The 17,927-nt window shown below is 44.5% G+C and overlaps 1 protein-coding gene across 1 annotated transcript in view; it reads right to left on the reverse strand.

Annotated features, from left to right (window-relative positions):
- Window positions 1–5,240, reverse strand: part of LOC142657207 (clathrin heavy chain 1-like) — a 120,925-nt gene extending 115,685 nt beyond the window's left edge. The window contains exon 1 of the mRNA XM_075832261.1: window positions 5,074–5,240. Within this exon, the coding sequence (XP_075688376.1) occupies window positions 5,074–5,115 (42 nt within the window). The 5' untranslated portion in view covers window positions 5,116–5,240. The remainder of the gene's footprint in view (window positions 1–5,073) is intronic.
- Between the last annotated feature and the right edge of the window lie 12,687 nt (window positions 5,241–17,927).

The following is a 17,927-nucleotide window of genomic DNA, read 5'->3' on the forward strand; positions in this document are numbered from 1 at the left end:
ATATATGGGATATGCGGTGTGCGTCTTCTCTTTTATCCCCTGTGAAAATTTTAAAAAATTCAACACTTTTTTGTGTGACAAAAATGCCGATATTAAAGTGAAGGTGTCATGATTTTTTTTTAAATTATATTGCTTTAAATAAAATATAAACAAAAATGTTATTTATTAGTGTTGTCACGTTCTAATTTTTAGGCTATGTTCACACGGAGTATTTTGACGCGGAAACCGCGTCGCAAAACTCGGCAAAAACGGCCCAAAAACGCCTCCCATTGATTTCAATGGGAGGCGTCGGCGTCTTTTTCCCGCGAGCAGTAAAACTGCCTCACGGGAAAAAGAAGCGACATGCCCTATCTTCGGGCGCTTCCGCCTCTGACCTCCCATTGACTTCAATGGGAGGCAGAGAAAGCGTATTTCGCGCTGTTTTATGCCCGCGGCGCTCAATGGCCGTGGGCGAAAAACGGCGCGAAAATCGCTGCGCAGGGAGAGGAATATCTGCCTCAAACTTACAAACGGAATTTTGAGGCAGATATTCCTCCTGCAAAATACCCCGTGTGAACATAGCCTTACTGTGTTCAAACTTTTCCTTCTCTATGGGGGCTGCCATTTTTTTTTCATCTCTGTATGTGTCGATTAACGACACATACAGAGATGGAATACGGCACATACATCTCCATAGAGAATGCGAACGGGAGCCGTTCCATTCTCAGAAGTGTACGCCGTCTGTGTGGGAACGGACCAAAACTAAGCTCATTCGCAGAGCGAAATCCGGCGCCATTTTCATGTGGACCGGAAGCCGCTGCCAGACCGTAAGATGACGACTTCCGGCCACGGCTTCAGGCCATATGTTCAGGCGCAAGGAATAGGAGCGTAGACCAGCGGAGGCAGGTAATTTAAGTTCGTGTATGTGATGTGTGTATTATGTTCGTGTGATACTGTCTGCTGAGCCATGTATCTAATCCTCCTACACTGTGCAGTCGCTCAGAAAATGGCGGCACACAGTGTAGGAGGTTTGAAGATTCAAACCCCTCCTTCTCCTGGCACTAGCCAGAATAAGGGAGGGGGGGATTGTGTGAGGACACTAGAGCGAGTGTGTCCACCCCAAATTTGCAACATAAATCAATGAGGTTGCTTTACCACAGTGACCATGCTGCAATTTTGGGAACTGCTCCCTCTAGTGACCAGCACATGGAAATGTTATAAATTAGAATCTAATTTATAATATTTCCTGACTTGTGAAAAAATTAAAACAATGTGTAATCAACTCAAATACTAATTGTTTAACTGAAAAAAAATAAATTTCTAGTGACACATTCTTTTTAATTTTCACAGCCTAATTCCACAAAAAACCTGGTGGTGTCGAAATGCTGACTATACCCCTACAAAAATTCCTTGAGGGGTGTAGTTTCCAAAATGGGGTGACTTGGGGGGGGGGGTGTTTCCCAATTTGGGTTCCTCCACGGCATTGCAAACGCGACAAGACACCGAAAACCATTCCAGCAAAATCTGTGCTCCAAAATCCAAAAGGCGCTCCTTCCCTTCGGAGCACGGTTTATTACCACATATAGGGTATTGCCGTAATCCTGTTTTTCTATGAAGTCTATGAAAACGGCTCCAAAAACGGCTGAAGAAGTGACATGCACTTTTTTCGCTGCGTTTTTTACGGCCGTTTTTGGAGCGGTTTTCATTGGAGTCTATGAGAAAACGGCTCCAAAAACGTCCCAAGAAGTGTCTTGCACTTCTTGACGAGGCTGTAATTTTACGAGCCGTCTTTTGACAGCGACACGTAAAATGACAGGTCGTCGGCACAGTACATCGTAAAGCCCATTGAAAGCAATGGGCAGATGTTTGCCGACGTATTGGAGCCGTTTTTCAGACGTAATTCGAGGCGTAAAATGCCTCCAATACGTCTGAAAATAGGTTGTGTGAACCCAGCCTTAAAGTAGACATATGGGAAATGGTAACTAGCAAGTATTTTGTGTGGTATTACTCTCTGTTTTACAAGTAGATACATTTAAACTTAGAAAAATTCAAATTTTTGCTAATTTTCTCTAAAATTCGATTTTTTTCACAAATAAATATTAAATTTATCGACCACATTTTTTCACTAGCAAAGTACAATTTGTCACGAGTAAAAATCTCAGAATCGCTTGGATAGGTAAAAGCGTTCCGGAGTTATTACCACATAAAGTGACACGTCAGATTTTAAAAAATCATCTGTCTCCACAAGGGCAAAACAGGCTGCGTCCTAAAGGGGTTAAATATGGCATTAAACCTAGACCCTGAATGAGGAGACCCAGACAGCGGTAATGGTGGAGAACGCACAATATAAAATCATTCTTATTTTGTAGTCTCCATTTTTAACAGACTATGAGGTAGGGCTGGGCAACTCATCGAAAAATAATCTAAATTCAGCGCAATTAAATCGGTCATCTTGCAAATTTCGGTTTGATCAATTATTTTTTCCCGGTTTAAACTGCATCTTCATCTTTTTCGTACCGCAGCACGTCAATTCCTGCTGCGGAAAGTGGGCTGAATTGCTGCATTTTTCAGGAGGAGAGGTCACCATCTCCCAGTATTGAGAAAAACGCAGCAAAATACGCACCATTTTCTACAGTAAAAAAACGCCCGAAATGGTGCCGTTTTTCCACAGCGGAATGTCTGCTAGATTTAACGGAAATGCTGCAGAAATTTTCTGCAGCAATTCCGTCACATGTGGACAAGCCCCTTTTGTTCGTACTACCACTCACCGATACATTGGTAGTGGCCGAGCAAGGTATCGCACCACTGCCCCATTCCCTTTTAAGCTACTCTAAATGCTGCGGAATTCCCGTGCTCGGTTGCCGAGTTTTATATGATCTCGTCACAGCCACAGCACAAGTCAAGGTGATGATGGTTATTATTTTCTTTGAAGCATTCCTTTAGGGATGGACAAATTACTATAGATTTTAGGGACTGTACATACCATTCCAGTAGCCAATCTGACCTTTCTAGTGTCTTGGAAAAACCAATATTAGAAATCAATCCAAAAAGTGGGCACTACTAGCATTATACTAGTCACACTGGCTACCTGACTTTGGGGGTCTACCTAGCCCTGACCATAAAGGATATGGCTACCAGTGTGACAACAGAGTGTCAGCAGTGTGGTGCAAGTCTTCTGTTTAGCCCACTTTTAGCTCAGATTTGGTAAAGCAACCGCATCTGCACATCTTAATAGGTTTGGTAATTTCTGGTGGTAATGGGGTCTCCCAATCTGGTTGCCTATGCCCTGATGGAGACCAGGAAGGTGACCTTCAATGTTACACGTCTGATGGTGGTATGTATCGCTGGCACATCACCAGCATTACCCATTCCTGAAATGTTATATTTATTCAAAACACCTGGCTGCCATTTTTTTGCATGTTCTCCTCATGTCCGCCAATTTTCAGTTTGGGAGTGGGGTGTAATTGGTCAGAAATGTGCGCCAAGTTTACAAACCACGTGCAACGTTTCCTATACCAAAAACACTGTCAGGAAGCCAGCGCCAGGTCAAATCAGTGGTACGTTGTAGCCATTACCAGACGTGGGTGATCCAAAATCTCCAGATTTGTTGACTGATCCCAATCACTCAACCTTTGTCTCGGTTAACAATTTATGAATGACAAAGTTGACAAAAACGATTTCCATCTTCTTTTGCAACGCCTTGCGTTCCAATGAGCACGCTCCAACATACGGGCACAAGTCCATTATGTTTTCCCCCTTTTTTATGGCAGAAAACACTTTATAAACATGCACCAAGGTCATGGGGTTACGAAATAAATGACCCATTTCAAGAAATAGATCCTTTCTAACAGCAGATCTAGCTTGCAATGCCAATAACCCAACTAAATGACTCCGACCTGGCAAGACACAGCACAGGAATTAACACGACAGATATTCTTGAAAGAAGTCTTCCATTTTCTCCTGACCTTGGGCAAGTTGCTCCTACGGCAGGGAGTCGGTGTCATCTGCCGGGTCAGAACTTCGTGCATAGACAAGCGGGTATAAATGTGGGCAAGGCCTATCTCCAGACCTGCGGCAGGGTATAGGGTCTTGCAGTTTATACACAACCAACAAATCGTAAAAGATAAAGGGAGAGAGTCCGGGTGCCCCTCCATTACCGGGAAGCGGGGTGGTCCGACTTCCTGCTCTTTCATTTTAACACATTTTTGTTAATTTTTATATTAACCTCTTCAGCGCTCGGCTGCCGTAGAGCGTCTACTGAACAGATGATTTCACTGACATTATCCCATTTTCTCCTATTGCTCAGCCTGCTGCAAGAAATACAGAGATCCTGCACGAGGATGAAGGAGCTTTCAGCCACCAATTCCGGTGGGAAGAAGATGTGGTGAACGTGCCGACAATAAATAATTACAATGTATGAAACCAATCGTGGTCCCTTAACACAACCAGAGAATTTGTGTCATCACGGGCAGCGATGAGACATCCAACATTTGAGTCTATGCTGCCTCCGCCGGTACCCAGAGACGGTGGTGAGGGGACGCCCCTGCACCCAGCACCCCTCCTTCCTCCTCACTGCTGGAAATCAATAACCCTAAGAAGGGAGGGGGCTGCACATCTGCCGCAGCTTCCACATAACCTGTGCAGGCCAGAATTGGGGGGACACACCAATATGGGGGGACTGCAGACATTAGCCATATAGAAGAGGGATCCATGGCAGAGAAGATATTGAAGGCCCACGGCAGCACACTGGTACATTAGATAGGCAGAGCAAGCCTATGGCATCAATAGTACCATACATACATCACCCAGGGGGGGACACAAGAGCCACTGACCCCTCCCCTAAAATTATACATCAGTTAACCCTATACTGCCCACAAAACAAGCATTCCCTCCGCTACTTTCTATAGCCCCAAGGACATTTGCCGATTCATTTCGCATACCGTTTTAGTACGGCCCGTGACTTGTCGTCCCCCCCAGCACGCATCACCATCAGTCACCAAGAAGCCGTTATTCACCATTGCTGCTGCAGCACGGAGCCTGCTGTACCTCTTTCCAATGACCCTTTCTCCTCTCAGCCATATACCGCCAGTTTACCTGAAAATGCTCCTGGAAGCGAATAGGTAAGATCTGCGCCATGGTTGCCAGTCCGACCTCGGGCTCCGAGGACCGCTCAAACCGTGTCCTATGGAAACTCCGCCGGCGGCGACCGGGACAAACGGTATGACTGAGGTTTAACCCGCGCAGGCGCACTGACAAGCCGGCTGCGCAGACTCAAAGATGGGTGCACGCTCAGGGGTGGGGATGTTACCATGGAAGCATAGAATGAGAGCGTGGGTCTTCATGCGCTTTTAGGTAATGGCTCCCCCTGCAGGACGTATGAAGAACATATAATGGGATGTCATCATCGCAATCATCATTATCATCCATGACTAAGATGCTTTCCCGAAAACGATATTGTGTTGTATCTGTATCTATGTAATAACGGAGAACTAATGGGGGAGGGGGATGCTTTCTGATTAACGGTAGTGTGCACCGGGCTGCAAAATCAGACATTTCCAGCATAAGGGAATCACAATAGCAGTTCATTAGGTCAACAATGCCATTACCAGGGGTGAATTCACAATTTGTGAATCGATTAGCCCATGTTATGTCTCACAATAGTTGGCAACATTTTTGAGAAATTTTCAGGGACACTTTTACCAAGAATGCATGGCCCCCTCCTAGCCAAACCCCCATAAAAAATAGGCCACTCTTAAAAAAAACAAAAACATATCTATATGGCCACACCACCAAATCAATGATGACATAAAAAAATATAATTTGCCTAAGGGCCTGTTCACATCAGCGAAAACGGAAACCTTACGGAACGTGGACAAACGGAAACCATTAGCACTGGAAGCATTACCATTGAAATCAATGGTAATGCTAACGGAAAGCTATGGTTTCCGTTTGCCTTTCTGTTGATGGGTTCCCCTGACAGAAAGGTCTGACGGATCCCATCAACGGATAGTCCAAATAAAAGTGACATACATTACACAATTTGCAGAGCCAAAGGATAGGTGAGAAGTGTCTGATCGCTGGGGGCCCCCACTTCTGGGACCATACCGATCACTAGAACGCTGGTCCCAAGCTCCCCGTTTCTTCTCATTGCACAACATTGAGGAGAACATTGACTGAAGCAGCAGATTTCTTTTAAAGGGGTTTTCCCACAAACACATGTATCCCCTATCCACAGGACCCCCAGCGATCACTCATGTATCCCCTATCCACAGGACCCCCCGCGATCACTCATGTATCCCCTATCCACAGGACCCCCAGCGATCACTCATGTATCCCCTATCCACAGGACCCCCCGCGATCACTCATGTATCCCCTATCCACAGGACCCCCAGCGATCACTCATGTATCCCCTATCCACAGGACCCCCAGCGATCACTCATGTATCCCCTATCCACAGGACCCCCAGCGATCACTCATGTATCTTGTGGATAGAGGACACGTTTTGTGGGAAAACCCCTTTAAATGACAAGTTTATGTATTTTTATTCCACATCATGTGCTATAAGGAGGTTTTTATATAATACTTTTGATACTTCTGTAAATAGTTTGGAATTTAAAAAATATATGTCTATTGTGTTCACGCTCATGACAAATTAAAAATTGCGATGTTTCAGGTTCCGTAAGATATTTAATCAGAGTACTAATGCTTAAAACCATATCTCTTCTGGGTCTATATAGTACTACATTACAGGTATATTTACATGACACATTTTATTTGTGGTTTTGTTGTTTTTTGCCACGATTATAAAAATTGTGCAAAAAAAAACATGCGACAAAACTGCAAAATAAAGTCTCTGTGTAAATCTATCCTAAAAATGCTGAACTGTGATATGTGCCGCCACTCTTCAGAAACACCTTTTTCATTTAGTGGATGGTCCCATGTTGCGGCGATGAAACCACGTCTACAGGCGGTGGGCTGGGTTTTCAAATTACATGTCAATTGGCCGCATGATTTTTTCGATAATACAGAGGTTTTTCCAGCAAAACGGTGCAACCATTAACATGATTACTAACGGCCGCAGTAATACTGTGGCCTTACTTGCAAAATTATGTGGCCAATTAACAAGCTTTGGTAAAAACCCACCTTCGGCATGTAAGCCTGGTATTTTCCACATGTGGCCGCCACAACCTGGGACTGTATCCTAAATGACTTGAATAGTTTCATGAGCCATTTAAGTTGCCCTGTGATTGGTATCCCCTCAATTCCTAGGAATTTCTGTGGTCATTATTCTGGATTGGTACATTATTCTAGGTTGATCATGAGTTAATTCCAGCTCAGGAAAGACATATTGCTTAACCAAGCAAGTTTCTTCACAAGTAAAGAGTGTTTCATGTGAAATTCTCTATTCCATATATTCTAACTCAGCTAATTTTACCAAATGATAGTTTGCTCAGCTTTTTTAGTGACAGAGTTGGCAAGTTGGATATAAGTATGATTTCCGATAATTCACTCAATAAAGAAGAGTGTAGCCAAAAAGTGTATGAGAATAGAATTATTTCATTTCCCATATGTCTCAATGACTAACAGGCACAGCCGGTTAGCAGTTGGCCCGCCCATGCTTATTGATACTGTGCTATGATTTCCTCTGTCACTTAGCTACTTTAAACCTAAACTGTGTTCCATATACTTAAAAGAAAGTGGAAATAGGAATTCTGGCCTTTCCAAAAATTGACTCATGGTTCCTTTTCCTGTAACTCAAGGCCATACAATTACAATGCTTATTGAACAACAACAATATCTAACTAAGGCTCTGTTCACATCTGCGTTGGGGTCCCGTTCTTACGTTCCGTCGGAGATTTCCGTCAGAACGGGACCCCGAGCAGACACAAACTGACACCGACGGAAACCAGAGGTTTCCTGTAAAGGATTTGCCAGACACAGGTTCTGTGTCGACGCCCGTGGGCAATCAGTCTGCACCTGCTCCTATGTCTGTGAGACTGACTCCATCTTCCACCACTCAGGATGGCAGGCTTAGGAGTGGGAGAGCCTATCACAGCCTGGCCAGACGGAGCTAGTTCCCGCCCACTGTCTATTTATACCTGCCTTTCCTGTTCCTCCTTTGCCTGTGATTCTGCTCTGCTTGTTTCCTGGCTCTGCTGCTGCTGCTGCTTGTACTACTGCTCCTCTGCTTGTTATTGACCTTGGCTTTCTGACCACTCTTCTGCTCAGCGTTTTTGTACCTCGTTCTCTCCTGGTTTGACTCGGCTCGTTCACCACTCTTGTTGCTCACGGTGTTCCGTGGGCAGCTGCCCCGTTTCCCTAGCTTCTGTGTACCCCTGTCTGTTTTGTCTGTCTTGCACTTACTGAGTGTGGGGACCGTCGCCCAGTTGTACCCCGTCGCTTAGGACGGGTGGTTGCAAGCAGGCAGGGACTGAGTGGCGGGTAGATTAGGGCTCACCTGTCTGTCTCCCTACCCTGCCCTTACATAATCACAGGCCCATATACCTAGTCTACCCTGGTCCCTGACTCATCTATGGACCCCCTTGAGACCCTGGCTCAGCAGATGCAGGGCCTCTCCCTACAGGTCGAGGCCCTGGCTCAGAGGGACAATCTGCGTGATGCTTCCCTGGTAGTGCCCCCCACCTCACCTCTTGAACCCCACCTCAAGTTGCCTGACCGGTTCTCAGGGGACCGGAAGACTTTTTTCTCCTTTCGGGAGAGTTGTAGACTCTATTTTCGCTTAAAGCCCCACTCCTCAGGTTCTGAGAGCCAGCGGGTGGGTATAATTATGTCCCGGCTCCAGGACGGGCCTCAAGAATGGGGTGGTGATTTTGCCTGCACGTGGACCACGAACTTTAGTGCTCTAACCATGGGTGAGTGGACTCTTCCCTGACTTTATCTGGGGATCCCAGATGAATAGCTTTGCACACTCTGTACATCCTGCTTATGTATTGCAGGGACACTTGAAGGTACCTCCTTTCGGCTCTTGGGGATTTGTGTATTTGTACATTTAAATTATATTGAGTTTTGATGTCTTTTTCCTCTTGAGCAACTTTTTGACCCATTTTGAGGCTGTTTCAACTGTAGGATACATACAATTGAGTAAAGGGTTTTCTGACTTGAACCCCCTCTCCCTCCTTTTGGAGTGATACAGTTATAGTAGTGTGAGGTTTTAAAAATTAGTACCTGGCAGCTGCTGTTACAATTATTTACTAGTTACTATCACACTACATACCTGTATCCTTCTGTGCTATTTACTGTCACACTCATGTCCCCATGGTTACATAATATGACTTGATATTGTATTTTACTTGCCAGTGACCCACGTGCCACTTCTTCTTTTTTAGAAAACCTCGCCATGTTTTTTATTAAGTGTTCGATATGTAAATTATATGTAATAAAATTCGTTTTTTGTACTTTACATATGGCTTTAAGGACTCTTTTTTCTCTAGTTGGGCCTCAAGAATGGGCCTTCTCCTTGGCTCCTGACGCTCCTGAACTTTCCTCCGTTGATCTTTTCTTTTCTGCTCTCGGGCTCATTTATGACGAGACTGACAAGACTGCCTTTGCCGAGAGTCAGCTGGTGACCTTACGTCAGGGTAAGAGACCTGTAGAGGAGTATTGTTCTGACTTTAGGAAGTGGTGTGTAGCTTCTCGGTGGAATGACCCTGCCTTGAGGTGCCAGTTTAGATTGGGTCTGTCGAACTCCCTGAGAGACCTGCTAGTTAGCTATCCCTCTGCTGACTCCCTAGATCAGGTTATGGCTTTAGCGGTACGACTTGACCGACGTCTCAGGGAACGACGACTTGAACGTTTTTGTGCCTTTTCCTCTGACTCCCCCATGATGGCTCCCGAGGTTCCGTTGCTTCATTCTTCCACGGAAAACTCGGATGAACCTATGCAACTCGGGGCCTCCGTGTCCCCCCAACAACGTACAGACTTCCGCAGGAAGAATGGTCTCTACTTCTACTGTGGGGATGACAAGCATCAAGTGAACAACTGTCCTGGGCATAAGAATAAGCATCCGGAAGAACTTCCGCGCCTAAGTGATCATCAGGGAGGTCACTTGGGCGCACAGGTATTTCCCGTAAAGATGAAACCTAATAAAATCTTGCTTCCCTTTCAGGTCTCTTTTGGTGGTAGGTCTGCTACCGGCAGTGCCTTCGTGGATTCAGGGTCTTCTGCTAATATTATGTCTGTGGAATTTGCTATGTCTCTAGCTATGCCATAGATTGATTTGCCTAAACCTGTCCCGGTAGTGGGTATCGACTCCACTCCTCTTGCTTGGTTATTCTACACAGCGTACTCCTGTTTTTGAACTCCTTGTTGGCTCCATGCATTTGGAGCAGTGCTCTGTACTGGTGATGCAGGGATTATCGTCCGATTTGGTTTTAGGCCTTCCCTGGTTGCAGTTGCATAGTCCCACGTTTAACTGGAATACTGGGGATCTTACCAAATGGGGTAATGAATGCATGACGTCATGTTTTTCTGTTAATTCTATTTCTCTCCCTGAGGAGGTGAACACTCTACCTGAGTTTGTTCAGGACTTCGCTTATGTTTTCTCTAAAGAGGCCTCCGAAGTGTTACCTCCTCATAGAGAATACGATTGCGCAATCGATTTGGTACCAGGAGCTAAGCTCCCAAAGGGTAGGATATTCAATCTCTCTTGTCCCGAACGTGAAGCCATGAGAGAGTATATCCAGGAGTGCCTGGCCAAGGGTTACATTCGCCCCTCTACTTCTCCGGTAGGTGCTGGCTTCTTCTTCGTAGGGAAGAAGGATGGTGGTCTTAGGCCGTGCATCGACTACCGGAACTTGAATAAGGTCACTGTAAGGAACCAGTACCCCCTTCCTTTGATTCCTGATCTCTTCAATCAGGTTCAGGGGGCCCAATGGTTCTCTAAGTTTGATCTACGGGGGGCTTATAACCTTATCCGCATCAAAGAGGGGGATGAGTGGAAGACTGCGTTTAACACGCCCGAAGGTCATTTCGAATACCTCGTCATGCCCTTTGGGTTGTGTAATGCTCCCGCGGTCTTCCAGAATTTCATAAATTAGATTTTAAGAGACTATCTGGGGGTATTTCTTGTAGTGTACCTTGATGACATACTTGTGTTTTCCAAGGACTGGTCCTCCCACATTGAGCATGTCAGGAAGGTGCTCCAGGTCCTTCGGGACAACAAACTGTTTGCTAAGACCGAAAAATGTGTGTTTGGGGTGCAAGTGATACAATTTTTGGGTCAAATCCTCACTCCTCATGAATTCCGCATGGACCCCACCAAGGTCCAGGCTGTGGCGAAATGGGTCCAACCTGCCTCCCTGAAGGCGTTACAGTGCTTCCTGGGATTCGCTAATTATTACAGGAGATCTATTGCTAACTTCTCGGTCATCGCTAAGCCTCTTACGGATCTCACTCGCAAAGGTGCTGATCTCCTCCACTGGCCTCCTGAGGCTGTCCAGGCTTTTGAGGTCCTTAAGAAGTGCTTTATCTCGGCCCCAGTGCTGGTTCAGCCCAACCAAATGGAGCCATTCATCGTGGAGGTTGACGCCTCCGAGGTGGGAGTGGGTGCTGTCTTGTCCCAGGGTACCAGGTCCCTCACCCATCTCCGTCCCTGTGCCTACTTCTCCAGGAAGTTTTCGCCCACTGAGAGTAACTATGATATTGGCAACCGCAAACTCTTAGCCATTAAATGGGCATTTGAAGAGTGGCGCCACTTCCTGGAGGGGGCTAGGCACCAGGTAACGGTCCTTACCGACCACAAGAATCTGGTTTTCTTAGAATCTGCCCGGAGGCTAAATCCGAGACAAGCTCGATGGGCGTTATTTTTTTACCAGATTCAACTTTTTGGTCACCTATAGGGCTGGGTCTAAAAATATTAAGGCTGACGCACTGTCGCGTAGCTTCATGGCCAGCCCTCCTTTGGAGGAGGATCCTGCTTGTGTTTTGCCTCCAGGTATAATCATTTCCTCTATTGATTCTGATTTAGTCTCCGAAATTGCGGCTGATCAAGGTTCAGCTCCCGGGAACCTTCCTGAGAACAAGCTGTTTGTTCCCCTGCAACTCCGGCTAAGGGCACTTAGGGAAAATCATGACTCTGTACTATCTGGCCATCCAGGCATCCTGGGTACCAAGCACCTCATTGCCAGAAACTACTGGTGGCCTGGGTTGCTTAAAGACGTTAAGGCCTACGTCGCCGCTTGTGAGGTTTGTGCTAGGTCCAAGACTCCCAGGTCCCGACCAGCGGGCTTACTATGTTCTTTTCCCATTCCCCAGAGACCTTGGACCCATATCTCCATGGATTTCATCACCGATTTGCCTCCATCTCAAGGCAAGTCAGTGGTGTGGGTTGTAGTAGACCGCTTCAGTAAGATGTGCCACTTTGTGCCCCTCAAGAAACTATCCAATGCTAAGACGTTAGCTACCTTGTTTATCAAACACATCCTGCGTCTCCATGGGGTTCCTGTCAATATTGTTTCTGACAGAGGGGTACAATTTGTTTCATTGTTTTGGAGAGCCTTCTGTAAAAAGTTGGAGATTGATCTGTCCTTCTCCTCGGCTTTCCATCCTGAAACTAATGGCCAAACGGAGAGGACTAATCAGTCTCTAGAACAATATTTAAGGTGTTTTATCTCTGTGGTGCACACACTTTACAAAAAATGCTGGACGCATGCCGCACACACGCCACACGTATATTTATTTATTTCTGTTACTTATATAGCTCCAACATATTTTCAGGGCTGTACAGAGGTCCACACTTACTGTCCCCATTGGGGTTCACAATCTAAGTTCCCTATCAGTATGTTTTTGGGGTACGTCACTAACACATAGGACACACGCTGCAAACGTCCTATTCATACACCGGACACAATCCTCACACGCACCACTCACACACTGAACACATATGCTGACACACTCTTTTCGAAATACACGCCCAGAACTCAAACTTTCTAGTCTTTTGCCCAGCGATGACCTTTGGTAGAATCCCTACAGGCAGGAGAGACACATCTCTCGCTGACACAAATGTATACCAACCAATATCGCAAACTAAGCCGCACCCACTGGACACACACCGTTCACACACAGGACACATTCCACACACTTGCTTCACATGCTGGACAGCTGAAGGTACAGGGCGCTCATCAGCCGTTTTATTGCAAATTGTTGCGGTTTTGCAATGCGTTTTTTGGCCGCACTGATTGTACAGGTGTTTCACTTGTATGAGCCATGTGGTAAAAAACGGTCTAACAGTCGCTGGTTCAAGTCCCCTAGGGGGACCAACAGACTGTGTAAAAAAAAAAATGAAATGTAGTGAAAAAAATAATAAAAGTTCAAAGAAACCACCGTTTCCCTTTTTTTCCTCTAAAGTAATGTAAAAAATAAAAAACATAAACAAAATTGGTATCACTGCGTCCATAAAAGTCTGAACTATTACAATATAGTGTTATTTAACGCGCATGGTGAAAGCCGTAAAAAAGAAACCATTTAAAACGCAGAAAATCATTGTTTTTTGGTCAACTTAGTGTGCAAAAATTTTATAGAAAGTGTTCAAAAAGTTACATGTACTAAAAAATGATACCGATAAAAACGACAGCTCGTCCCGCAAAAAATAAGCCCTCACACCGCTCAATCCATGGAAAAATAAAAAAGTTATGGCTCTCAGAATGTGGTGAAACAAAACATTTTTTTTTAAAACAAAAAGTTTTTGGTTTTTTATAAAAGTAGTAAAATATAAAAAAAACTATATAAATTTGGTATCACCGTAATCGCCTTGAGCCACAAAATAGTTACGTTGTCATTTTTACTGCATATTGAAAGCCGTAAAAACGAAACCCAAAAAACAATGGAGGAATCACAGTTTTTTTCCATTTTCGGCCGACAAAGAATTTTTTGTTCAGTTTCCCAGTAAATTATTTGGTACTTTAAATGCTACCATTAGAAACTACAACTCCTCACACCACTCTATTGACGGAAAAATAAAAGAGTTATGGCTCTTGGAAGGCGGGGAGTGAAAAACGAAAATCAAAAAATGGCTCAGACCTTAAGGGGTTAAAGGGATTTTCAGAATTTATGAGAAACACAGAAAGTTACCTCTATGTGGCTGAATGGTCACCAGATGATGCCACCATAGCTCAGAATAAGTTATTTTTCATTATGTTGCCCAGCTCTGTGCAGCACTGTCGTTTTCATTTTGCTAGGTTTTGCTGTGGGTAGAATTATCATGTAAAGGTCTACAGTTTCCATGATTCCTCTCTCAAACACTGCCTGTAATTACAGCTGCCTACATACCCCTCTATTACAAGGTGGAAGGTAGTGCTGTAATTACTCCATGTCTGCTACTGAGACACAGCTCTGCTGTTCTGCAGCTACAATCTGCACCATCTATTGACCAGCAGTCACACAAGTAAGAGATATACACTAGGAGCATGGTCATGTGACCACATGTATGACTGGCTTACAGAGGCATTTGAGCTACAGACAGTATATTAGTAAGTGACTAATCTTACTGCAGTTAAACCATCTGCACATAATTTTTCAAGCTCACAAAACCCCTTTTGGTTGCAAAACTGTCCCCTGCTTTTGAAAAAAAAACAACTTACAAAAACTTTGAGGACAGGAACTATTGGGTAGAATTATCTATTAAAGATGATAAGCATCTCAAAGCTATTTTACCCAATGCGAAACATTCCGGTGTTACAACACCACACAGATGTACAACGCCTAGATAAAACCATCTTACATTTTCCTCCCATATAGGTAGTGATTGATCAGTTACAAGAGCGGCTCATAAAATAATGCATTGAAGAAAACACACTATACATTTATTTATAAAATATAAAGTTTTTATTGAATAATATTACTCCACATCAAAAATCAACTTATGGTACCTTACACTTAGGCCGGATTCACACGAGCGTGTGTGTTTTGCGCACGCAAAAAAACGTGGCGTTTTGCGTGCGCAAAAGGCACTTAACAGCTCCATGTGTCAGCCCCGTATGATGCGCGGCTGCGTGATTTTCGCGCAGCTGCCATCATTATGACACTCCGTTTGGATGTTTGTAAACAGAAAAGCACGTGGTGCTTTTCTGCTTACATTCATAGTTTTACTGCTGTTGCGCGAATCACGCGCGTCCCACGGAAGCGCTTCCGTGTGGTGCGCGTGATTTTCACGCACCCATTGACTTCAATGGGTGTGTGATGCGCGAAATACGCACAAAGAACGGACATGTCGTGAGTTTTACGCAGCGGACTCACGCTGCGCAAAAATCACTGACAGTCTGCACTGCCCCATAGACTAACATAGGTCCGTGCGAGGCGCGTGAAAATCACGCGCGTTGCACGGACGTATATCACATTCGTCTGAATAAGCCCTTATTGAATGGCATCTTTTTGAAAGCCTGAAGAGGAGCTTGAGTAAGCTAAGGGTGACATAGTTTTGCCTGCTGCTCTGTTGGTAAGGAAGTAACTTCTGAGGGTAGTATGCACATTGACATTTTGCCTTTGTATAAGACATGCATTAAATGTATAGAATATAATATACTTTATGTAACATATTTTTATGTTTCATTTTTACTGTTTGCTTTAGGGTATGTTCACACAGAGTTTTTTGTAGAGTTTTTTGACGCGGAAACCGCTCCGCAAATCTCACCAAAAAACGTCAGAAAATGCCTCCCATTGATTTCAATGGGAGGCGGGGGCGGTTTTCTCCCGCGAGCGGTAAAACCGGCTGGCGGAAGAAAGAAGGGACATGCCCTATCTTCGCGCGATTACGTCTCTGACCTCCCACTGACAATGGGAGGCAGAGAAAGCGTACTTTGCGGTGTTTTATGCCCGCGGCGCTCAATGGCCGTGGGCAAAATACGCCACGAAAATCAGCGTGCAGGCAGAGGGAAATCTTCCTCAAACTTCCAAACGGAATTTTGAAGCAGATTTTCCGCCTGCAAAAAACTCAGTGTGAATCCGGCCTTAATTAGAGTTTGAGCCCAATAGATTACTATTGTTGTTTGTGTATTAAAAAAAAATAATAATAAACAAAAAGATATAAAAATAAAAAGGCTGTATTACGGCTCCGTACGCCATACAACCCCTGAGTTGTATAGGCCGTTATCGGGCATCCATAGGCTTCTTATCCATAGCCTTCCATATGCCTCCAATTTCATTCAGAAGCCCTCATAGAACCCTTATCTCTATACTGTAAATTGACATGATGGTGAAGTAGTTGCTGCCAAGTACACTGCTATGATCACAGGATATCCCTTAAAAAAAAATGTGTTTAAACATTTCAGTCGGGAAATGGGTATAAAACCATTTTGTAAAGCTCTAAGGGTATGTGCACACACACTAATTACGTCCGTAATTGACGGACGTATTTCGGCCGCAAGTACCGGACCGAACACAGTGCAGGGAGCCGGGCTCCTAGCATCATACTTCTGTACGATGCTAGGATTTCCTGCCTCTCCGTGGAACTACTGTCCCGTACTGTAAACATGATTACAGTACGGGACAGTTGTCCTGCAGAGAGGCAGGGACTCCTAGCATCGTACATAACTATGATGCTAGGAGCCCGGCTCCCTGCACTGTGTTCGGTCCGGTACTTGCGGCCGAAATACGTCCGTCAATTACGGACGTAATTAGTGTGTGTGCACATACCCTTAGGCTCCATTGAACCACAGTAAAAGTCATTACCTCCAATTGGAGTAGACTGGAATAGTGGCCAGCCTTCCCAAATTCTTCATGGGTTTAAAAGCAATCCGAATTCCAGAAGAAAATCTAAAGAACTGCATTCATTGTTAATAGCTGCACAATAAGAACAAGAAAAGAACCATGAATTGTGCACCGTACCAGAAATTTCTTAAGGAGAATTTCCTTTCATCTACCCGTGAGCTGAAGGGTGATTGAGATACACAGAGAAACAGCGATACAAAACGTAAAAGTCTGCATCTCAAAGGCTGAGAAGAAACAAAAAAGTTTAGGATTGGTCTAATAGACTGTGGACTAAAACTCCTAAAATTTATCAATAATGTGTGCAAGATTAGTAGACCATTACAATTACAGAAAGATCCTATTGAGTTGGATTGAAACGTTGCTGGAGTGAATAAAACACACCACTTTACTTATTCACAATCTATTTTTTTCCAATATATATATATATATATATATAAGTGTACATGCATCTGTTTATGTTTGTCAGGACCGTTTCGAATGGCTGACGTAAACATTGGACGCAGTGTAAATCTGGTCTATCAAGTAAATTCATTCATTCATTCATTCACCATCACTACTATTCAGTAGCCTAAAAACATACATCCCTCCACAATTTTATGAAGGGTTAACAACTCTGGATAGAGTGCTACAGCTATTTGGTGAAGGTCATGGAAGGAATTCAAGGAAATGAAGGGTGTGGTATGGATGGAGGCTCCTGGGGTCTACAACTTCCCTCTAGCCCTATGCATTCTCTCTTTAGAGGATCGCTTTTGATTTTTGTGATTCCCCAGTGTATTTAATGGAATGTCTCCAATTTCCTTCTTACACTAGAATCCTGCAGAGAGAAGCTGTGTCTAAGCTTGAACACCAGCAGGGCACAAATCCCTAACAAAAAGAGCCTGTGGTGACCAGCAACGGCAGATACTTTTACTTTTGCAGCTCAAACGGCTGTTTATGTACATGTATCTCAATACCCTGCGTGTTTAACAAGAACTAGGAAGTTGATATGTATGTTATGTGTAGATTTATTATGTACAATTGTCCTATGTCTGTCTTTTGAATAAGGGTATGTTCCCACTCACAGGATGCACTGCAGATTTACTGCAACAGAAAATATGCAGCAGAATCTTAAGAAAAATGCTGGTAAATCCATCACAAAAATCCACAGCAAAGAGTGCGTTTTTCGGGTTCACACAGGGGGGATACGCTGCGTAAAAGCTACACAGAATATCTGCCCCGGTGGCCGC

The sequence above is a fragment of the Rhinoderma darwinii genome, chromosome 1, assembly GCF_050947455.1.
Source record: "Rhinoderma darwinii isolate aRhiDar2 chromosome 1, aRhiDar2.hap1, whole genome shotgun sequence".
NCBI lineage: Eukaryota > Metazoa > Chordata > Amphibia > Anura > Rhinodermatidae > Rhinoderma > Rhinoderma darwinii.